The sequence below is a fragment of the Lissotriton vulgaris genome, chromosome 3_1, assembly GCF_964263255.1.
Source record: "Lissotriton vulgaris chromosome 3_1, aLisVul1.2, whole genome shotgun sequence".
Lineage (NCBI taxonomy): Eukaryota > Metazoa > Chordata > Amphibia > Caudata > Salamandridae > Lissotriton > Lissotriton vulgaris.
The window spans coordinates 2,058,838,018-2,058,862,686 of record NC_141689.1 but is presented as its reverse complement, the minus strand read 5'-3'; the positions used below and the strand labels follow the sequence as shown (position 1 = coordinate 2,058,862,686).

Genomic DNA, 24,669 nt, shown 5'->3' with positions numbered 1-24,669 from the left:
CACTGGATAGTACAGCAACAGGGGCGGATTGGCAAGGCGGGCATTCGGGAATGGGCCGAAGGGCCGGTGCCTCAGTGCCCTCTGTGGGCCGTTTTTTTTCTCCCCTGTCCCAGTCCACAGAGAGTGGACTAGGAAAGGGGAGAAAAAAAACCGGCCCACAGAGTGCACGGAGACAGAGACACAGAAAATGAAAGCAGCCTCGCTGTGCGGCCAGACAGCGATTGTCAGCTGTGGCCTCTCCTTCACCCCTGCCCTGCCAAGCAATCAGGCTGAGGCTGGGCAGGGGTGATTGTTTGCAATAATCGGCCTCCCTGGGGGCCAGGTGTTTCTCAGACCTTTGAGCCATTTGCACCTCGGCCCCCTGGCGCCCATGCAGCCCAGAAACGTTGTTAGTCTTAGCACCTCGCCCATAGCCCTTCACATTCAGGGCATAGTGGGCGAGGAAGAATGGGTCTTGCTGTGGGGGCCAGGTGATGTTTGGAATTTTTTTGTTTTATTTATTTATTTATGTGATTTTATATAGCGCGGACTTTACCCGAAGGTGTCAGAGCGCTTCACACTAGGAACAGCAATAATACATGAGGAGAAAATTATAAGTGGACAAATTACAAAAGCAAACGTTAAGTTACATGAATCAAAAGTGACAATAGTGAGCAACCAAAATACAAGAGGAGCAAACGATACATTACAGGAGGAAAAAGTGATATGTGTGCAGGTTACAAAAGCGTACAAAATACAAGTAGAGGTATAATACTGCAATTAATGGCAGAAACTCCAGCACAAGAACAAACGTTATGTAGGCAATGGTGGCACTTGTGCAAGTATCTAAAGCAAACAAAAATGAGAGGTAGCAAACAGTGTGTTACAAGAGAAAAGTGACGTGTGCAAGTTACAAAAGGGTACCATACACAGGTACAAGGGTAATACTACAGTAAATGGTAAATACTCAAACTGCCAGAACACACTGGGAAGGCACTTCCCATGCACCAGCTTCACCTCAGCCTCCCCCCTGGCTACCTGGCTACCTTGGATGACCCAGAAAGCTGTGTTTTGTGCTCCCCTGCCAGGACATTTTCCCAAGGCCTGGAGGGTTGATTAATGTACTAATTGCAGGGGCCTTACCTCTGTTCAAGTGCTCCTGAGCTGAAGGTCTGGGGAGGGCTAAGTAGGTTAGTAATAGCAGGGGCTTTGCTGCTTTTCAGGTGCTCCTGTGCTGGAGGGCTGGAATAATTTTGTGACAAAAAGGGGCCTTGCTATTTTTTTTAGTTGCTCAGCATGTAGGCCATTGTCACCTTGGCCCTGTGTCCTGTGCAAGAACAGTATCCTCCCACTTTCATTCCTTGTCTGTGCAAATGGTGTTTCATGAAAGGGCACGCCCCTTGAATGTGGGCCACGCCCCTTAAATATGGGCCACTTTTTTCGTCAGTGCCCGGGCCGAATTGTGATCCCAATCCGACCCTGTACAGCAACCCCTCAGGTCTGCCGTTAGCAGCGCTTCGAGGGGGCACATGCCTTGGCAAGGCGCAATAGGTCACGACCACCCTTCGCGCACTCTTCTAAGTAACTCGGAGTTCGGGTGGTCTGTGGCTTTTGCTCTTACAGGAACGGGATTTTGCGGTGAGTTGTAAGGAGGTGATTGGGACTGGTCACTGTACAGTTATTTTTAGAAGCTTACAATTGCACATGTTTATAGTTGCATTTGCAGGAGGAAAAGTGGTGTGCCCAGGTTCACACAATGTGTCGATCAAGTGCCGGGATGAAAGGCCAAGTCTCCTGTGGGCAGGGTCAAGAGTTTATCCTGTAGTCTTGTTCCCGAGTGCCGGGGTTAAAACACGGGTCCTTATCACTGCCTTGAGTTTCTTGACTTAGTTGCACCCTCAGGGCAGCAGATGTTTTGCGAACGCTGGGACACACAAAGGTGTGAACATTTCCTCTGTAAATTGGTGCATAGTGGCCCCGGGGGCTTTGGTGGCAAACACTGAAATATCTCCGTCTGCAGGCGCCTGGCAGTGCACGCGTTAAGTGGCCTTCGTCTCCCCCTAGGGGAGAAGCGGTGCAGTGCAGCTTGTGCGGGCGCTTGAGGCTGGCAGCACAGTTCTGCACTCCGCACCAGTCCAGGTGGTGCTGTCTGAGCCCGGTGTCTCAGCTGCTGCTGCGCCCTGGACACAGCGAGGCTGCTAGCGGCATCAGGACACCCAGGGCACCACAGAGCAGGTAAGAAACACAGCATTTACACCAGAGCATACTAAGAGGCAGCCAGAGGGAGAATGAAATTTCTAACGTGGCAAAGTGGCAATGTTCTGAAAATCTGGAGCAGAAGTTACAGCAAGTTGTGATTTAAGGGTTCATTGTTAAAAAAACTAGTGTTGAGAAGATGGCAAGTGAAATATTGCTAGGATAGAGTGTTGCGTTCTTTGCTGCAGCGCCTAGAAGCGGGGGAGTTTGTCACGCCTCGAATGGAAACATTGAAGATAAAGTGACGTTCCGCATCGGCATAGCGGCAAGAGGCGCTTTAAAGCAGGCTCTGTAAGGACAGGTTATGACATCTGAATCACAAATCTACCTGATGGACGTAGTATATGACAGCGGATGTAAGAACTGTCTGGGAGGCAAAGAAGTGTCCTTGACGCACACAGATGCTATGATAAGGTGGAGTCTCTGTTTTGGTATATCCGCCTTTGAAGCTTTTCTTTCTTCTTTAAAATGTCCTGGGTGTAACTTTTTTTTTCAATTCGTTGTTGTGTAAATAATCACTATTGTAATTGTCAATTGTATTTATATAGCGCTTCCGATACCCTGACAAGGCTTTTAAGACTTCGCTTATCTTAAAACCGTCTTAAAGTTTAGAAGCATAATACAAATAAAAATCGAATCACCGAGAGCAGGGCATCAGTGCGCCTTACGGGAAGATTGCACGCTTACGCGCTTTAGTGTGCTATAGTGAAGAGCTTTGCTCGTCTACTTTGGGGAGTTTAAAACAGCCTCTCAAGACCACCAGCTGCACCATACAGGTGATATTGGTTACATATACACAGGACAGCAGAGCTGTCTCTCACTGTCCACATGCCACAGACGGTGTGTGGAGAGCGCCTAATGGTAAAACACAGAAGCGTATAGCAGGAGGGCGTTCCCTGGCAGCACATAGATGGTGCAGGCTGAAGATCCGTTCATCCGAGAGCCCTTAAAATTCCCACAGATGGCCCCATACAGCTAAGCAGTCCCTCGCACGTACATAGATTCTGCCCGCCTTCTCCTTCTGGAGGAAAGTTAGCGCTAAAATTCACCCAGATGGCGTCCACGCTTTTTAAATATTTAACAAGAAAGCTATAAGCTATGCCCTTAAAGTGAAACGTGCTTGATCGAGCAGGCGGGTGTCTTAGATAGCAGAGCGACCCTAGCCCACCTACACCCCCATCAACACCACCGATTTCGCTCACTGACACCCGAGGCAGCAGCACTGTCCCGTACATAGATTGTATATGGTGTTGCTTTAAGACGGCAGAGCTATACCCGGCAGTGGCGTGACCCGTGTGTCATAAACACTAGTGCACGGAAGGGAATGTCCCCTCCCCCCAGCTGCTGTAGTTGAATTGTAAAATAGAGCAATAATCGGGCCCGGTGCCACTGCTCTTGCTGCACCCGGGGGTACACTCAGTTGCTGCACACGCCTGCCTCAGACGGCACACCCGGAGCAGGGAACGAGCTCTCGTTTGGTCAGGCTGCACGCGCCGCTGATGACGGTCATGCGAGAACCCTCGCCGTGTGTATGAAGTGTGTGCAAGCAGATGCAGTAGCAAAAGTAAATCCTGCATTCAAGCAGGCTGAGGAGGTAGGTGGATTAGGAAACGGAAGTGTAACCCAAGCACACGAATTAAACCTGCCGATCAATTGTGAAGCTGGCTGCTCCCATGCACAGATTGTAGCTACCTCTTTGCACAGATTGTGCTAGCACCTTAAATCTGGAGATCGCTTTCAGCATCGCTATTGTAAAAAAAACAAAAAAAAACAAGCCCGCGAACGGTGCGCGCACGCCACTGCGACACACGCGACAACCTATTGGTGTCTATTACGCACACCAAGCGCGTAATAGACACCAATAGGCCATGGGTGGAGCAATGCGCCCGCCTGTGGCCTACTGCGTGCAGTCTTTCATTAAAAGACGCACACAAAGGCCAATAGCTGCCAACAGAAGGAAAAGCACACGCAGAAGCATGTGTGATTCCTAGGGCAGCCTACAAACCCCGTTTTTAGATTACAAAATGCGCTGCGAAGCAGGGCGCGAGCCCTAAAAACAGTTGATCCTGGAAGATGTTTTTAGATGTCTCAAACTGAAGCCCATCAAGGCAAAAACAAAATTAGGTGGTATATTGTCAATTCTTAGTACTCCATTTAGTCAAGGTACAGGGCTCGAAAAATCATTAAAATTTTACTAGACCTGCAGGTCTAGTAACTTGAAAAACTTACTTGACCCAACTGTAAAGTACTTGACCTGTGAACTGGTATCAATGAAATTTTCACACAGTTAACTTTACAAAATCTTCTAACTTGAGTCATAGAAAGAAAAGTAAATGTTGGAAAACAATCTGAAAGCGAGCAAATGTGACAAGATAACAAGATTTAAAGGCATCCTTATTACTCATGCAATTTGTGAGCAATAAAGATGCCATTAAATCTAGCTATCTTGTCACATTTGCTCCGCTTTCAGAGACAGAGGTCAAAAGTCAGTTTGTCTTCCTACATTTACTTTTCTTATTGTGACTGAAGTTAGAGGATTTTCAGCTGCCAGAAAGGGCTAGTAGGCCCTAAACATAGTTCATCCTGATTAAATGTGGCTCGCCATAGCGAGCTGGCGAGTGGATTTTTCAAGCCTTGAGGTATACCTGCAAAATATTACTGTGCACAGTACTACAGGTGAATTGTATTACCCCAAGTTTATTTCCATCGGAACAACTAACAAACCTGGTCTGGAATATTATACTACATCTTTCTTGCAGAACAATCTGAGTCTTTAACATAGGAGCGCATCAACACACAAGTATACTCTATTCAAAAAGATCTTGAAGCATAAAATAAGTTTATACAGCAGATAAAAGGTAGTAGAGTAGATATGGACTTAAAGGGCCTAAATAACCTTAAAACCAACCGAACACCACAGACCCATAGACGAAAATCAATATTTAATAGTAGATGTGATCCGGTAATGCCAGTGATATGGTTCACATATTCAGGGTGTTCTGTAAAGCACTTTACAGAATATTAACGCATGTGTGTCAATATACAGCAATAAAGGTGAAATGATGCTCAAGTGTACAGTGGCCCCTTTTTTATTGCCCCTTTCTCTCAGCCCGTCTCAAAACTCAACAGAAAATGCCTGTAGTCTTGCATGATTTAAAAAACTAAGAAACCAAATAGATCATCCTTTTAAAATAACATAATTAACAGTTTATGTATTCACAATGGCGGACCTGAATGTCCCAAATTAGATCTTCAAAAATAAATCACTTTAGTTATACAATGCCACTTACGTTAAATTAAATTTAAAATTAAACTGCCACGTTGAGGTTCCTGGGGGATATTCCTCTTGCTCATTCATGAATGTAAGCCCTAGCTGTATTATTTTCAGTAAGTCCACGTTACAGCGCAGAAGCTGATATTGATAATCGGCATTGCTTCGGAATTCTCCAATTGGTCGGGCAACAACACCTGGGAACTCTGTATCCTGGAAAATATAAAAAGTTTTTTTTCTCAATTAGCTATACGATTCACAAAGACCGTGTAGCTCAGATTTTCTACTCTTAAAAATGCCCAGTAGAAAAACGGAATTATAGCAAGCACAGTCACTCCTGTATCAACCTATCAACACATGGCAAGCTAAGAAGACAGACGCTTGCACCCTGAATGCATTTTGATGAGGCAACAATGCTTAAGAATTGAAAGATCCCTTTACAATGGAACAATAAGAGAAACAGTATAGGGCACTCATTGAACTGAAGATTCAGGAACTGCAGCTATCATACTTTTTGAATAGATTACACTAGTATAAATATTTACCACAAAGTACAATGTCCACATTATGCGCATTAATTTCCCCTTGAACATGGGACGTTCTGGAGATGATGGCTGGGGCATGTGCTTTGCCACTGGTTCCCCTGGCAACAGAGGACGAGGAAATGTTCTTGTGTTATGCTACTTCAGCGAAGGTGAATGGAGATACTTGCAGGTGTTGGGACGATATGGATAATATAGGATTTGATTGAGATTGTGGGCAAGACATGACGTTGGGAAGTTAAGTCACAAGGCATACAGACAAAACCTTTTTGGGCACCTCAAAGCAGTTTTACTGACTGACTACAGACTATGTAAACTTATATCTTTCTGCCTGGCTTGAGCCCTAGTGCAGTGTGAGGTGGGATTGGATGCCAGCTTGAGAAAGTCTGGCCAATATCAGACATTTCTACAAGGGCCTACTTGAACCTAAAGGGCAGGGAATGTGTTTTTTGGCGGGTTATCATCTATGTCTGAATTTCCATTAACTCAGACACTCATCTATTTTCATTAATTTCATAAAAAGAATGCAGTCTATAAGGGACTGAGGTGCTAGTGCAGTTTGTAACGTGGCCTTCCTATGCACAATGTGAGTGTAACAGGGATCAGAAGACATTAGAGATGAACATTTGTTTGATTGTGTTGTTCCTCATTTTAGATATTCTGGGTATACTCTTGCACTAAATTTTGAGCCCTCTCTGCAACTTGTTTATTCTTAGAAATGAATAAGGGTACATGAAGGAGGACAGTTCAAGATCTAAAACTGTAAAGGCTTTCGAATACTTTCATGTATCAGCAACTCATTTAAGGTAATGAATGTGAGGTGGGCAATTGTATTCCAGTAAAGCATAGCCCAGAAAATGTAGGAATGATTACTTTGAGTAATGCTCCGAAAAATTGGTAAAAATACAAATTTAAATAAACAAATAAATGTTGGTAATTCATTGTGAGTAGGGATGAATGAGATGAAAAAATATCAAGCTTAACTCACACCATTTCCTTGCAGCAGATTATTAGGGGGATGCAAATATATAACGTGCCATCCTATGAAAACAGAAGGTACTAATAACTACAATTATGGACATCACTCAGATTGAAATCGGGCTCAAAATAAATGTGTTAGCAAGTACCAGTCAGGGTGAAGCTGGAAAAAACCATGGCGTAAAAATCTAATAGTAAAGGATAAAAGTAGAAATACTGAGGATATAGAGGACACAATTAGGTGCCTATTGAAAGTCCAAGTACAATCATGAAAGAAATTCCGCCGACAAAGTCATGTGGTTGAACAAAAAAGAACCCACACTGATAAGGTTTACAATGCGAATGTATGACAGACTCCCGCATGACTTTAGCACGCTGAACTTTGGAATAGTAACATTTACTATTCCAACTCCAGTCTGTGTAACAGTAGGGATGGTGTTGGACTTAACATCCAACACCATTTCACCAATGCGCCCCCTCACGCAAGTCGCTGCAACGACTTGTCTGATGAACAAATGTGCAGTAACAATGCGTTCGTTCTATTGATCGTGCTGCAAAGACACAGCATGAGTCCGGCTTCTTTCTAAAGGACGTTCCTCTTACAATCCTGATCATCAGTGTGAAGGAGGTACATTCTATGGTCAAAAGAAATCATGTACTGGAGCAGATACTGGAGGAGGGACTGCTGTGACATGCTTGCTGAAGACCCAACTTTAAAGATTAAGAGACATTTCAACACAAGGCCTTTCCATACATTTATCAGGATTTATCTGGACGCAAAACCTGCACTGTCACCGACAAAAACCCACGTCAGAGTTGAAGGGCACTGTCTCGACAAAGATACAAAATATACCTTTATGAAACCCAACACTCATGACATGGTAGGTATTCTTGATGAATATTTCATATACTGCAGAAACATTAGTAGAAGAGGACACTATATTAACCACAGGCTTTAACTCGATACAAAATCTTGAGAAGTATAGAACATTAAATAGGAGAGCAATCCACCACAGCAGGCTTCCAAAATACTCAAAACCAGGTTAGAGGTGGGAATGAGAGATAAGGCAGACTTTTCATCCGAATGGAGAGTACACTATTCCTACACAGTGTGCCCACAGTAGGCAATAAAGACACTTTATGTATCAAGCACACTTTGATGAGAAGGAAAACAAGTTACTTACCTGTAACTTTAGTTCTCCAGTATTGGAAAGTTTCATAGATTCACATGCTTGAATCATTCCCGGTCGTCGAGATGGGAGTCCCCGGTATCTAAAAATAGCAATGCAAATCTATCACAAGCTAGAAACCAGGCCTAGGCCCATTCCAGTTTTGTAACATATCCACCTCTTTTTATAAAAGAGACCAAATAAAATCAGCAACCAATCAGATCAGCCTTACCCCTTGGAACCCTTCTGAGAGAATCTCAACCTTCAGATTTTTGTTGCCGTAGTGCCATAGGGTAACCAAATACTTGCAGAAGGTCGAGCTTTCCCAGTGGAGGAGGGTGGGTCGCATGTGAATCTATGAACGTTTCCAATACTGGAGAACTAAAGTTACAGGGAAATAACTTGTTTTCTTACTCCAGTATTGGAACTTTCATAGATGCACATGCTTGAATCAGAGTAGCTAGCAGTAATGAGCACATTTTTGTCATTATTTTGAGCAACCATAAATCATGTACAGAAAATTAGAGAAATTAAACATTTCCTCAATTCAAATTTCATAAGATATCAAGACTACATTAAGTGTAACCCAACGGAAAATTTTAAGAAGTAGAGAAACAACAAGAGGCATCATCACAGTTTACAAGCCCACAGAAAATATACAGAAACAGCACATGTATCAAATAATGTGCAAAAATCTTAGGAAAGAGAAGGGAAGGAGGGACGATTGGGAAAGATCACTGCTACTGAAACAGGTTCTCCAGGACTGCTTTTCCCACTACAGTGTCACTATGCAATGAAGAATCCAAGCAGTAATGTCTGGTAAAGGTATGGATACTCTTCTAGGTAGCTGCTCTTCAGATGTGCCGGATAGGTACCCCCGCAAAGAGGGCTGTGGAAGAAGAGACTGCATCCTCGTGGAGTGAGCACGAGCTATCCTGAATGTGTTTCCCAGCGAATTGATGACAATACTGGATAGATCTGGCAATCCAAGGTGCAATTCCTTGTTTAGAAAGGGGAAAACCCTTACGTGGAGCACTGTAAGCCACAAAGAGTTGAGGTGACTTCCTAAAGTGTTTAATCCTTTGGAGATAGAATTTTAAGCAACACTGAATGTCTAATAAATTAAGTGACCTCTCCGCTGGGGTTGTAGGTCTAGGGAAAAAGTCTTAAGAACCACTGGTTCGTATGAGTGAAAATCCAAAGGCACCTTGGGGGATGAACTTCGGGTTAGTGCAGAGCACTACCGTGCCATTTTTGAACAGCAGAAAAGGCTCCTGGATAGCGAGTGCTTGCAATTCGCTAACCCTTCTAGCCGATGTAAGAGCCAGCAGAAGATCCATCTTCCATGACAGGAATGTCAAGTCCGCCTTATGAATCGTCTCGAAGGAATGTTTCATGAGATGAGCCAAGACCACGTTAATTTGCCACAATGGTGGAGGAGGCTTAACCGGAGGGAAGACTTGAAAAAACCCCTTCATAAATTGTTTAATTATTCTTGCTGACCAAAGAGAAGGGCCCAAAGTTGTTCTCCTGTAACGCGAGATGGCCGAGAGGTGAATCTTAATGGAAGCATGAGCCAGGCCTACTTTAGCCAAAGACAGGATGTAAGGCAGGATTTCATGGGCAGAAGAAGAGAATGCATCAACTCCCGATTCTCGGCACCAGTGACAAAATCTTTCCCACTTCATGCAGTAAGTCTTGTTTGTACTCTGAGCGCGAGCTTGGGAAAGGATTTCTCTACATTCTGCCAACAGCGTTAGGTTGAGAAACTCTGTGCTCAGGAGCCATGCTGATAATTGCAGGGATTTGGGATCCGGATGTAGTATCTGGCCTTGGGACATTGTCAGTATTAACGGGACAGGATCCAAAGGAATCGGACGCTGTACTGACAGAAGAAGCTTTGTTTACCAGAACTGGCGAGGCCAGGAGGGCGCTATGAAAATCATTTTGCAGGGTTCAGCCTCTAATTTCCAGAGAAGCTTCGGGAGAAGAGGAATGGGGGGGGGGGGGGGAAGGGGGGGCGGTGGAAATAAATAAAAAAGTATACAAATGCGCCTGACCATGCCATCGAAAACGCACTGCCCCATGGTCCCGGATGGTGATGCCAGCCTGCGAAGTACCAGCATATCTTGTTTTCCGGTGTCGCAAACAGATCCATGGACGGTTTGCCCCACAGTCGAAAGACGTCGTTCAGTGTCCTCTGCTCCAGCTCTCACTCGTGGCAGACTGACTTCAGCCTGCTTAGCGTATCTGCCGTCTTGTTGAGATTCCCTGGAATTTGCTCCACTTTCAGAGAGACGCCATGAAGGATCGCCCATTCCCATATACCCTGAGCTTCCACAGACAGGATCTTGTGTCGCCCTGTTTGTTGACATAATGCATGGCTGTGGTATTGTCTGTTCTTATCAGAACCGATGAAGCTTTTATTCTCTCAAGAAATGCCTGCAGGGCTAGGCGAATGGCTCTGAGTTCTAGCAGACTGATGTGGAGAAGAAGACTATGCTGTTGCCATCGACCACTTATCTGGAGGTCCTGTAAGACCGCTCCCCAACCCTCCAGGGATGCATCTGTCGTGATTATCCGAGGAGCTGGGGTAACCAAGAAGGATAGATCTTGGAAAATGTTCTCCCTGCGAATCAACCATGAAGCGGCTTCTTTCAGAGGTGTAGTGACCATGATTATGTCCTCGAAAAGATCCTTGCGACTGATGCCACTTAAAGTCCAGTTGATCCTGGAGAGGACACATTCGTAGCCTGCAGTGGGGTATTAGAGGAATGCAGGACGAAATGGATCTCAGAAGGGACTTATAGAGGTGAACTGAAAGTTTCCTTTTTATGAGTAAGCAGGCCATAGAGACCAGTTTGGTTTGCCTTTCCAGTGACGGAAATGCCCTGTTCAGGGATGTGTCCAACATGGCTCCTAGGAAATTGATATTCTTGGACAGACAAGTTTGAATTCTCCCTGTTGAGGGTAAGACTGGCTTAGGCTTTGGAGTGGTTATTTAGCAGCCAGTCATCCAGGTAAGGGAACACCTGGTGCTTTTGTCGTCTGAGGAAAGCCGCTATCAGAGCCAGAATTTTCGTAAAGATTCTTGGGGCCGATCTGAGGCCGAAAGGGAGGACCTTGAATTGAAAGTGAACCTTGGCTACTGTAAAGCAAAGGAACTTCCTGTGCGATGGATGAATGGGGACTTGATAGTATGAGTCCTCTAGGTCCAACGTGGCCATGAAATCTCCTGAATTTGGAAGAGTGTCCTATAAGGAGATCATTCGGAAAGGTTACTTTATGAGATGGGTATTGAGCTCCCAGAGATCCAGAATCGGGCACTATTTTTCGACAGTCTTTCGAACCAGAAAGAACAGAGAGTAGAATCCATTTTTTCTTTGGGATGAAGGGACTGGTTCTATTGTATCTTTTAGCAACATCTGATGGTCTTCTAGGCGCAGGAGATGAAGATGTTTTGTTAAGTGGGCACGAGGAGGGGTGTTTGAAGGAGGATGAACAAACTCAAACGTATGGCCAAATTGAACAATGCTGAGCACCCAATGATCTGAGGGTATTTGTTGTCAATTTTGGAAGTAAAGAGAAATCCTGCCCCCTAAAAGTGTTTGATGAGGGGTAGGAACAGTAGTCAGAGCCTGCAATCCGCTATGGACTTCTCAAAGAATCCTTCCCCTGACGTACTGCTCTGCCTCTAGGGGTTGATTTTTAATAGGTCGCTGACTGACCTTGTGGCGGATTATACTGCGAATGGTAGGACTATGAAGCAGATGAGTACCCATATTGCTGGTTGGTACCCTCTTCTATATGAAGTAAGCCCTCTACCCCTCGCTCCGCGAAAAGGAACCTGGCGATATTGAAGCGCCCACAGCGACTTTGCCGTGTCTGTATCCTTTATGTCTTGGAGAGTCAGCCACATGTTTTCCGAAGAGCGCTTCTCCATCGAATGGAAGGTATAAGATCTTGTTCTGGACCTCTGGTCTAAAGAAGGTAGCCCGAAGGCAACCCTAGTGACGTAGGACCGCTGCTCCTGCCAAGAAACGAAAAGCGGTTGTGGCAATATCCACTGCAAAATCAATATCCTCAGAGGAGGCCCTCTCTCCTTCCAGGAGAATCTTTTTAGCTTCCGTTTTACGGTCCTCAGGTAGTTGATCAAGTAATGAGAAAGATAACACCACATCTGGCGGTCGTAGCGGCCCAGAATCGCTAAAGCGTTAGCTGCTTTGACTAGGAGGCCACACAGAGGAGAATCTCTTGCCCGCATTGTCCAGACGTCTAGCTTCCTTGTCCGGAGGTGTAGTCAGAGGAGCTGCCGGATTTTTAGACTTCCGCTGCGCTGCCTGCGATAAGACTCTAGTCTGGTTTCGGCTGACTCACTAGGCAGGCCGGGCTATCCTTTGGTGCTTTATATATCTTCTCCAATTGAGGAAGCACCGGGATCACCGTAGCTGGGGTCCTCGCTCCCTCCTTCACCCATAACTTGTGGTATCGTAGCGCTGATCTCTGCCTCTGCAATCCCGCTAGCGCGCACCTTTGCTTGTTCATTTCCACAGCGCTTTGATTGTGTGTACTTGCTGTGCATTACCTGTAATTGTTTTGGCTGTGCATTACCCGAGATTGTATCACTATTAGCATAGCGCTTTGTCTCCGCGCTTGAACCCGCTCCCACTGCGACAGTTCCTGTAACTTTATTTGCCCTCATAGCGCCCCATTGCTCCTTGTTTGTTGTTGTTGCGGCCATTTTCCTTGTTGACCAGAGCCCTCCCTCCACCTCGCTCACGCCTCCCAGCTGCCCCTCCCACGCTCCGCCCCCCTCCACTCTCCATTTAAAGCAGATGAACAAACGCGCAGCGTCCACGCGCTACGGCTGCGCCGAAGGTGCGCCAAAGGTAAGCCCCGTCTACGCCCGTCCGCGCCTGGACCGCGCCCAGCGCCAGACCCCCTGGCCCTCGCACCACCCACCCCACCCGCATTACATACGATGCCTCCACCCTCTTAGCCCTAAACACCAGCCGTCTCTCCAACTGCGTCCAAGCCGCTCCTGGACACACCCATGGACCCTTCTCTTGCAACTCCTGCAAGTTCGACGGCAACAAGAACAACTCCTCATCCACGAACACAAAACAGCTATCTGACACCAACCACCTAAAATGCATCCTGCTCAACACCCGCTCGGTCCACAGGCACGCCATCGACCTCTGGAATCTACTAGACACCATCTCTCCGGACGTCGCCTTCCTAACAGAAACACGGATGAACGCCTCATCAGCCCCAGACATCACCATTGCCATCCCGGAAGGTTACAAGATCATCCGTAAGGACCGCATCGACCAAACAGGAGGAGGCATCGCTATCGTCCATAAGAATTCCATCCGCATCTCAACCAGCTCAGACGTCAACCTCGCTAGCGCCGAGCACCTTCACTTCCAGATCCTCACCGACCCCACGACCACACTTAGAGGCACCCTCCTCTACCGGCCTCCAGGACCCCGTGCACAATTCAGTGACGACATCACTGACTTTATCACCCCACACGCCCTCCCCTCCGAGGAATACATTCTTTTGGGAGACCTCAACTTTCACCTGGAAAAAGAACCATGACAACAACGCCACCACCCTTCTGGACAATCTCGCCAACCTTGGACTCAAACAACTTGTCACTACCCCCACCCACATTGCAGGTCACACACTCGACCCTATCTTCACCTCCAGCAAACATGTCTCCTTCAGTCACACCACAGCTCTCCTTTGGACGGACCACAGCTGCGTTCACTTTATCTACAATAAGACCACAACCCACAACCATCCTCAACCTACTCTGCGTAGAAACTGGAACAAAATCACCATCGACCAGATCTCCTCATCGCTTCTTCAAAACCCCCCTGCCCACTCCTCAAACCCCGACCAAGCAGCCATTAACCTCACCCAATGGCTTTCCAACAGCGCCGACCTACTAGCACCGTTGAAAAAACGTCAAATTAAACTAGGCAGCAAAAACGCCTCCTGGTTCAACGATGATCTTAAGAAATCTAAGAAACTCTGTCGCTCCCTCGAGAAGGCCTGGAAAAAAGACCCAAACACCAGCACCAGGGACGCCTTCAAAAACGCCACCCGCATACACCACCAACTGATCCGGACTGCAAAGAAAGCGGCATTCAAAGATCGACTAGACAACAACGCCCACAACAGCAAGGAATTATTCAACATCGTCAAAGAGTTTACCAACCCCACTGCCAACTCCAACGACTTCACTCCCTCTCAAACCCTTTGCGACTCCCTAGCTTCATTCTTCCACAACAAAATCGCAGACATCCACAACAGCTTCGACAACCGACCCGAAGACCAACCCACCCAACCCTCTGCAGGACCTTCACCCCCCCTCGAACATCCTTAACGACTGGAACCCAATCTCCACTGAAGACACCATCCGCTTAATGAACTCCATCCACTCAGGATCCCCCACAGACCCTTGCCCTCACCACATCTTCAACAAAGCAGACTCCATCATTGCACCACACCTCCGAGACGTCATCAACTGCTCCCTCAACTCCGCCACCTTCCCGGAAAGCTGGAAACACGCCGAACTCAGCGCCCTTCTGAAAAAACCCACAGCTGACCCCACCGAACTCAAAAACTACCGCCCCATCTCGCTCCTTCCATTCCCGGCCAAAGTCATCGAGAAAGCTGTCAACAACCAGCTCGCCGCCTTCCTCGAAACCAACAAATCCCTCGACTCCTCACAGTCCGGCTTCCGAGCCAAACACAGCACTGAAACCGCCCTCATCGCAGCAACAGACGACATTCGAACCCTACTGGACAATGGAGACACAGTCGCCCTCATCCTCCTCGACCTCTCTGCAGCCTTCGACACAGTCTGTCATAGCACCCTATTACAGCGCCTCAGAAACATCCGAATCCAAGGAAAGGCACTGGAATGGATCACCTCGTTCCTCACCGGAAGAACCCAAAGAGTCCGCCTCCCACAATTCAAGTCAGAAGCCACTGAAGTCATCTGTGGCGTGCCACAAGGATCATCACTCAGCCCCACCCTCTTCAACGTATACATGAGCCCCCTCGCGGCCATAGCACGCCAACACAACCTCAACATCATCTCCTACGCTGATGACACTCAACTGATCCTATCACTCACCAAAGACCCTAACACCGCCAAAACCAACCTACATGAAGGAATGAAAGAAGTAGCCGAGTGGATGAAGCACAGCTGTCTAAAACTGAACTCTGACAAAACAGAAGTCCTTATCCTAGGTACCTCCCCCTCCGCCTGGGATGACTCTTGGTGGCCAGAGGCCCTTGGAAAAGCACCCATCCCGAAGGACCACGCACGGAACCTAGGCGTCATCCTGGACTCCTCACTCTCTATGAACAGACAAGTCAACGCCGTTTCATCATCCTGCTTCAATATTCTTCGCATGCTCAAAAAAACATTTCGCTGGATCCCCACCGAAACTAGAAAAACGGTCACCCACGCACTGGTCACGAGCCGCCTGGACTACGGAAACACCCTCTACGCCGGTACCACCGCTAAACTCCAGAAAAAACTCCAACGCATCCAGAACGCGTCAGCCAGACTCATACTAGACATCCCGCGTAAAGAACACATCTCTGGTCATTTGAAAAACCTCCACTGGCTCCCTGTTAATAAGAGAATTACTTTCCGCCTCCTAACCCACGCACACAAAGCACTCTACAAACTTGGACCCGAATGCCTCAACACACGACTTTCCTTCTACACCCCCTCCCGCCAGCTACGATCCTCCAACCAAGCCCTTGCTACTGTACCTCGCATCAACAAAACCACCATGGGGGGTAGATCCTTCTCCTACCTGGCTGCTAAAACCTGGAACTCACTCCCCACTCACCTTCGCCTCACTCAGAACCACCTAGCATTCAGAAAGCAACTTAAAACTTGGATATTCGATAAGTAATTCCCCACCCTTCTTCAAGCGCCTTGAGACCCTCTGGGTATGTAGCGCGCTATATAAATCTTTTGACTTGACTTGACAATAGGAATGGTTCTTACAGTCTTTTTATAGGGTTCCTTAAAATCATATAGGAAACAGTCTGCACGAAAGGCATAGGTAGGTCAAACCTCTTGGCCGCCCTTTCCAGCAAATTATGGAAACCACCAATATCCCCCTGAGGAGAATCCACCGGAACCGGTGAATCAGGAGAAGGTGTAGGGATAATATAATTATCTCACTCCCTGTGCGGGTCTGGAAGAACCGCATCCCCTTGCTCAGCAGCCGAAGTATCTTGAGGGATAATAGGAGTTGTAGGTGGAGGATCGTCTATTATTTGCAGCGGGGGTGGTTGCACCCGGGGAGTGGAAGGCACAGAGGTTAGTTCGATGAGAACTGAACCTAGTTTCGGAGCTGCAGCTAGTGTTGAAAACCTCAGTTTATAGTCTGATAGTATAAACTGCAAGTCCAAAATAAACAAGGTTGGCATATAGACCACCTCCTCTTGATATCCTCTATGGCAGTCCTGGGGAGGATCATAATCCTGTTCCTCTTCATATCCCTTACGTGTAGTTCCGAAGGGCTATGGGCCTATCCGAAAGGACAGTCCTCAGAGTCCTCCTCTTCTAGTAGGTTAGAGGGTAATAGAGGAGTCCCTTTGCTGGGAGAAGGGACTTCAGGAGTCTCATGGTGCTTTCTCTATCTTCCAGTAAAAAAATGTATTCCTGTTGACAAGGTTGTCGACTGTCGCCCACAAAGTAGATATGGTCATGGACAGCACTGCCGTTGATACCGTCTATGTTACAGTCATCGTTGACAATGCAGTCGTTGATGCTGTAGTCGTTTTTGCCGTCGGTGGAGTTGGAACTGCCTTTGTAGACACCGCTAAAGCTCTCGGCGATGATCCCATCGTCGGAGCTGAAGAAAGTTTAAGAGACTGGTCCTTGTCACGCTGTGTCGACGATGTAGATGACTGTTTCTTCGTCGACAATGTTGTCGACGATGTCGTCGACAGCGGTGACTTTTTGTCTTTTCGCTCTTCCAGAGGAACAGAGGAGGGGTTTTTGAACACCTTTCTTTCCTCCGGAGGGGATGGAGGAGGAACAGAGCTCGACTTTGTTGGAATTAGGTAGCCTGGCCTAGGGCAAGACTAGCATAACAGAGGCACAGTGTAAAGGTTGCAGACCACCCAAAAGTAATTCCACGCAATAGCACTCAAAAGAAAACGCTACTCCAAAAATGTTAGGAAAATATGAGCTGTTTTATAAAAATAATATACTCTTTGGTTTGACTCTTAATATTCACACAGGAAAAATGTACATTTAGTTCAGGAGAAATTATAACACTGGTTGTCTGTGGAAAAAGGATCACAATTCAATACATGTGACTTGTAAATATGCTAGTTTTTCACCAGTACTAAATTGACATTTTATGCAGATTCCCTGTTGGAGAAGAAAACCTATTAATTGGGAAAATTACTGTAGTCCCCACTAAGGTGCTACTTAAGTCACCAGCTTTTACATCACTAGAGGTTCTATCATGTAACTAGGCATAGTTTTTAAACAGGTTTCAACAAGGCTTGTACTCTATAACTAAACTCTGTACTTGCAATAACACCTTTGACCTGTATTACAAATTGTCACCAGCTCCGGTAGTTGATTACCTCTAAGTAAGCACTAACAATATCTGACAGGTAACCTTTGGGCCTATTCAGGCCAGTTAAATATCTGTTGTACTTCTCTTTCGCTCCTCAGAGCTTCTATTCCACTCAAGGAGGGGCAAACTGTCTTGCACTGTCAAGAGCCCTTGAAGTTATTGCTGCCCTGTGGGGGAAGAAAGCAGACGAACAGGAGGCCTAGTCAGTTCTCCTGCGCCACCCCTCACTCTCCCCAGCTTACTTGGTTGCACAGTCAGCAGGCAAGTCCTCCGCTCTCCTGCCGGGCCCTGAAAACGCTCCTTCCTCGATGGCTGGCCTCCCCGCCCCCTCTCTCACCAGAGTAGCGGTCCTCCCAGGTGCAACCCGGGTCGCTGCGGTGAAGGCTCAGTCACTTGAGCGGCGGCTCCTCATCTAGAGGGATCTGTCCCTCGACGCACAATGGAGACACTTCCCCTCAGCAATGACGCCCTCGTCTTTCTCCACACGCGAGGCTTCCGCGCATGCGCGAGGGTATAGTGTCCCCGCACTGGGCCTGCTCGGTCCTAGGCCCCTCCTGGGAGATCGAACAGCGCGGATTGCACATGCGCGAAGGCGCCCTTGGGTAGCGGCTCGCCCTGGCTTTTCCCCTGATACCGGGACACTCCTCCACAGCGCGACCGAAGCGCGGAAGGCGCCCCTGGGGTCCCGCTCGCAAAAGGGAAGCCTTGCCAGTCTTCCCAGGCTCAGTGGATCCCGGGGGGGGGGGCGCTATTCCATAGCGCGATCGATGAAAACCCGGTCACAGTTCACCTCACACCTTCTTCTCAGCTGGCAGAGAGGATGGCCACACACCACAGGACCAGTCACTGGTAGGGGATGCTATCAGTTGTTTAATGAATGAATTCCCTTCCTTCACCAAAACGAAGAGGAGGGGAAAGGGGGGGGGGGGGGGCTCCTTCAGAATAAAGCCAGGTTGTACTCTCTCAGCACCAACCCCCTATTCCTCCTTACTGGGCAGACTAGGGGCACGGGGGAACTCTCAGCTCAGCTCCCAGGACTACTAAGTTAACCCCTTAATCTATCTGCCCAGGATCAGCAGGATGAGCTAACTTGGCTAGGACAACAGGACCAAGGAGGGGGAAAACCTTGACAGAGGGCTACTCTTGTAGAGGGAACCACCCTTCAGAATCCTACCCCCACTAGACCTCAGCCTTCACTCTAGCTGCTCCTCACTGACAGACAAAATGGCTGTCCAGCATTCCGCCTTATATAGGCTGCCCTTCAGTGGTCCAGAATGGACCAGAAGGTTCTGGAATGCCCTATGTTAGGCTATGGCCAGGTTCTGTTGGTGACAGTTGGGGCAGTTGGTAGCCACCATTTTAGGTGGTGCCAACTTTCCTGTCAGAACAGGCCTCTGGGCCTAAGGTAAAAGATTATGAGGGGGGAAGAAAACACCTATCCCCCTGACCAACACCTACAAAAAGTCAGTAGACACAAAAATTAACAAGGGTATGAGGGGCAAAAAGGGGACAAAATAAATAAAAATTAGGAGGGACTTCGCCAAAAAGCCAGACAGGTCTAACAGACTTCCTCACACCATGTTCTCCTGTTGTAAGTCTCTTCCTCTCCTTTACACCTCAGTGGGGAGATTCAGTTGGACTGAGCCTTTCGGACCCATGGGAGGTCTTTTTAGAGTTTTTTGAGGGCGCTCCTCAGAAATACCAGGGTAAGATCATCTCTTCTTTTCAGACCTTCTAGAAGACGCAGCAGATGAGGCCTCATTAATGGCATCACTAAAGACTGGATCCCTTCTGGATTTTAGCTTCTGAAGCCAGGTAAGGAGACATTCCTTAAGGTTTTGGTAGAAACGGGACAACATACCTTGCAATCCTTGGCCTTGTGGTCTGAATACAGGCAATATATGCAATCTTTATGTGGGTCATCTACATAAAGCCTCTCATTAGAGCAGGTGGCACAAGATCTAACAAGGCTTTTCTTCTCCTGGTTTGTCATCATGAAAAGGGAACAGACCAACATTGTTGAGTAATTTGTGAAAAAAGTAGCTGAAGAATTCACTCAAAAGTAATAAAATAAGTAATAACTGAGCTGAGCTCAGTGGAGACGCCCTAGCACAATGTGAGGTAGAAAATTTGAAGGTCTGAGGTTCTCTCAGGATGGTTCCAAGAGGTGAGGCTGATCAGATTGTTTGCTGATTTTATTTGGTCTCTTTTACAAAAAGAGGTGGATATGTTACAAAACTGGAATGGTCCTAGATCTGGTTTCTAGTTTGTGATAGCTTTGCATTGCTATTTTTAGATACCGGGGACTCCCATCTCAATGAAGGGGAATGATTCGAGCATGTGAATCTATGAAAGTTCCAAAACTGGAGTAATAGGGAATAATGAACTGGCAAAGAAAATAATTTAAAAAGGTCAATAAAAAAACACCATGGGAAATGGAGGTGTGAACTAGGAAGAAGTCAATGAGACATACCAGGGGTAAGGAGGCTCAACCTAGGTAAAGTACAAGCAGGCATAACAGAAAAACTAAGCCTACCTATAAATCAAGAGGTAGTCCAAAAATACATTAAATCCATAAAGACAAAATGGGAATGTGGCTGCAGATGGGCCGGGCAAAATTGTAAACTGCTTTTATCTCCCATAGGACCTGCCATAACCTGAGAGAAAGAACAATCTTGTATTGTTTGCAGCACTGCAGGCAGCACACAATGAAGGGAATGATTCAGTCACACCTTTTGCTTGTAAACTTACTAAATGCAGTAGACTCGAGGCGTCCTTGGCCCTAAAGATGGCCTTACAGTGTCTGTGACACCAGGGACAAGATTGGTGGGACCTTGTAGGGGTGGGCATATAAGAAGCTGGCTCTTTATATAGAATACCAAAAAGAGGTATACTGTACAAAGAGTCCAGCAATTCCCTTATGAGTGGGCAAGGGCTTGCTCTAGCAATCCCAAGGTGCTCTTCTAGGGGGCAGTGTGGTCAAACAGCCTTAGGATGGAAGGAAGGATATAATCATGGGATTATGTAATCCCTGAAAAAAAAACACCTGCTTCTAATTTCTTTATAAATTGGAGACTTGTACCCCACCTAGTCGCTGATTAAAAATGAATAGACGTCATAACTCAACTATTATAAGGTATTACCGTCGAGTTCTGACATCACAATGACTGCAGCTAGAGCCAGCAGCCCAGGTGAAAGGCAGGTCAGGTCACGGAGCCTAACTGAAGCAGTTGTTTTAAAGCAACGAAAATCGAATGTGAAGTCTCTTCTGCTCTTTTTATTTTATCTTACAATGACAAGCATAGAGAACATGTTTATTTTTTTGCAAGCCATAGATAGAAGAAAGTTAGAATCTTTCCACGTTTCTACACATTCAGAGATAGAGCTGCATTTTATTTATCTTTTTTAAACTGACTAGTATTGAACGGTTTCCAATTTCTGCAACAAATAACTAACAATTTTATGATGCTTTTAATTTTGCACTAGAAAGAACTACGCACCAAGGTTTTAAGAGGTTGTGGGAACTGATGCAGCTGGTTTTTATGATGGTGTGGATCTGCAAGGGGAGACAATGGATTCCAATCAGGATGGGGGATAATAGGATCATATTTTTTCAGCCTGTGGATTATACGTGATGTGGCATGTACGATGCTCCGAAGGGGTGCCAACGTGTAGTATGGGATGCCACGTATTAGAGCATTTCCACAATTCTGAGCAAACGTACGAGGGCTAAAAGAGCAATTCTGAAGTCGCTTTCTGAAAGAAACAGTTTGACTTTCTTTAAAAAAGAGAGCTTGTTCAGGTCGTCTGTTTTATGTAATGTGTTTCCCGACAGTGAGGTTGGGGTCCACCGTGAAACCAAGTCAATGACATTTGGCAAAAGCTGGGTTTGAAGCAATCAAGGTTAATGTAATTGAGCCAGGTTTGGGCTGTATATTATGTGTTGCTCTTGGCTAATAAGAATTCGGTGTTGGTTGGGTTGAACTTCAGATGGGTGAGGACACTCCGGTCTGGATGATGTGTGAGCAGTGTTTGAAGTGTGTGATGTCTTAAGCAGAGGAGACTTTAAAGCAGAGTTGTGTATCATCGGCAAACTGGAAACATCTAATGCTGTGACTAGAGCACCAAACAGATCCTTGTAAATGCTGAAGAGGACTAACAAGAGATGGGAATGTAGTGTGACCCGAATGGTGCCGGTCAGAAAGGTAGAAGGAGAACCACTGCAAGTGCAAGTGAATCCCATTTGAGACTCCAGGGTAAGTATGACTGCGGGTGGGTTACATGGAGAAGACACTTACAAAGATAATTACCCCAAAGGATTCTAAAAATGCAGACAATGGATCCACATCTCCTGAGTGATTTGGCTGTATAAACGTGGGAAAACTGACCCATTCGGTGCTCCCGCTCCAAAATCTCTATGACCAAAGAAGGGAGTGCTCTGCAGAGTGCTAGGAGGACTGCTCTACCCCTGCTCACCGGACCAGAGTGTGTCAAGAAGCCAGACTGCTTTCTGAGAGGGGGAAAGAAGTCTATAAACTCTTCACAAGAAGGGATTATCCACAAAGAGCCAAGTGCAGTATGACCCCAGTGCTGGTGAGGTCTGCCAGAGGAGGAGGATGACAGATTATTGATAAATGTACCCGAGGTGTCAGCAGGTATCCGACTTCCCAATTCACAGTTCCAGACAGGAACCGTGGCAGCACAACTTGGCCTGCACCACTGTGGCCATCATGAAAAAAAAGCAGCCTGGCCTGCATCCCTATGCCAAGATAAAAGGTGGCCCTACTTGAGCAGCCTTGCAAAGAGAAGCAGAGCTTTTGGATGGCCTTGCTATCCCTGAAGTTGGCCAGTGCGTAATTACATCGTCACTGTCCTGTGTGCGGCAGCCATGAACAAACAACACTTTCCCACTTGATCCGAGAATGAGATTGAGTCTGACAGAAACCAATGGTCCTGCAAGTGAGGTGACTGCCTGCCAGCAACAACTTTTCCGAAGACGTGACTGCAGGATTATGAGCCCACGAGGAGTGTTGCCGCCTTAACAGATTGTACAAGAGGAGCCACACAGAGGCAAAAATCGGGCAACTGACCATAGTCAAGCCTCTCTTGGTGAGAACAACCTGGAACTTTGAGAGTATGAGCACATTTAGACCACAGAGGGGTAATCTGCACCTCAGCCGAATCACATTATTGCTATATTTCTGGGGGTGGGAACTGCCTGGATCAGAAAGAGGGGGCAGGGTGTAGGGAGGCGGCAAGTAGCAGTCATAGGCACAACCAAACCCAGCACTCAGACCACTAAATTACATCTTCTCACTATTGTGGGTGTAGCATTTAGTTAGCATGCATAAAAATACTTTTCTTCTTTAAAGTAAATCACTGGGTTGGACAATCAATTAGTGCACTACTGGGATCTTTGAGTCTTTAGCACCCCACACTACCTCCCTGAGAAACCTGTCAGTGGTAGCAATGGGGAGCAGTCACAATCAAACTCAGAAAGGTTTATACTTGGTTCAGTTAGAGTCATAGAATGATGGACACTAGTCAGAGGCAAATGAGTCAACCCCTATTTTTGAGGGTCAATAGTCCCTGCTTGCCTATGGCCCCTCTGAACAGGGTCTAACAGAGGGAAAGTAAAAATATGTGGTGTGGAGGCAAGAAGTGCATCTTCTGTGTTTAGCTAGATACATCCTTAACTAGTTACATTCAAACCAGGGGACCCCAAGCCTCCTGACTTCTATCTTCTAGAAGCCTCGCTATTTCCACTACCCTCTACTAAGGATGGTTTCCCTCACGTTTGTAATTTAGCTTGAGGATGTGCAAGAGTGTATTGGAGCCTTCAGTATATTCCTTTCTTCAAATAACAAGATTTGTAAGGTGAGCCCTCTTTGGCTCCCAATCAGTGAATACTTTACAAGGATATGTACACTCCTTTAAGTTTGCTCTCTCTTGGGTAGGTCAGACAATGGTATGCGACGTTTACAACGCAACCGTTACAACGCCGTTCCATTACGACGCGGTCATAACAATGAAAGTTGTTACAACGAATTGCGCTGGGGGGCGCTCAAGGATAGTAAATCATTTAATTTACTATCCCAACACCTTCCCTACTATCCACGGGGACTGGTGTTGGAATAGTAAATTAAATTTTTTTAATTTGCGCCCCCCCAACGCAAGTCGTTGTAACGACTTGCGTTGTTACAACCGAGTTGTAATGGAACGCGTTGTAAAAGTGTGCGTGGTAATGACGTACATCCCAGACAATACATCTCAGCACTGCTGTTAAGCAGTGCCCCTTATTGTTGCAGTTTCTACCATTTTGATATGAGAATCCCCTTAAGATGATTTTCTTTTAACCAGTTGGGAAGTGTGCTCTTCTATATTTTGGAAGTGCTCCATGAAGGGGTCTTTTGAATATTACTTGTTTTTTAACACTGACCCTCGGACTCACACACACCAAATTCACTTTCTTTGTCAACCTCAGAGCCTATCTGATTTCCGTGGGGTTGGAACCTTCAGAGCAGTCTGTCTCGCCAACAGCAATTTTTTCCAGCCCACCCTATTGTCAGCCCTGGATTATCCTCAAGTCCCCTGAAGCTCTATAATATTTAATTAATTTCTTCCATGCTGTCGATTCACAGTTTCGTGACCCTACCTGCAGCAGTGTACTCCCTGGAGAAATAAATTTCAGAAGCTAGCATATACCCCAATGAAGGTTGTAGCAAGGATGCAACAACCCTACCCTTACCAGCAGAATTCTGTAGTAGCCATCTTGACTTTTCTCACTGGTGCGCATATAGGTAGGTCACGAGACGCTAATTTCCACCTACAAATTTCAA

General features: G+C 46.5%; 1 protein-coding gene across 2 annotated transcripts in view; it reads right to left on the bottom strand.

The window, feature by feature from the left end:
* The window catches only part of CNOT7 (CCR4-NOT transcription complex subunit 7), a 200,407-nt gene that overhangs the window by 112,120 nt on the left and 63,618 nt on the right, over positions 1–24,669 (bottom strand). For both annotated transcript variants that reach the window (XM_086962589.1, XM_086962590.1), the window contains exon 3: positions 5,526–5,719. In XM_086962589.1, coding sequence (XP_086818715.1) covers positions 5,526–5,719 — 194 coding nt within the window. The remainder of the gene's footprint in view (positions 1–5,525; positions 5,720–24,669) is intronic.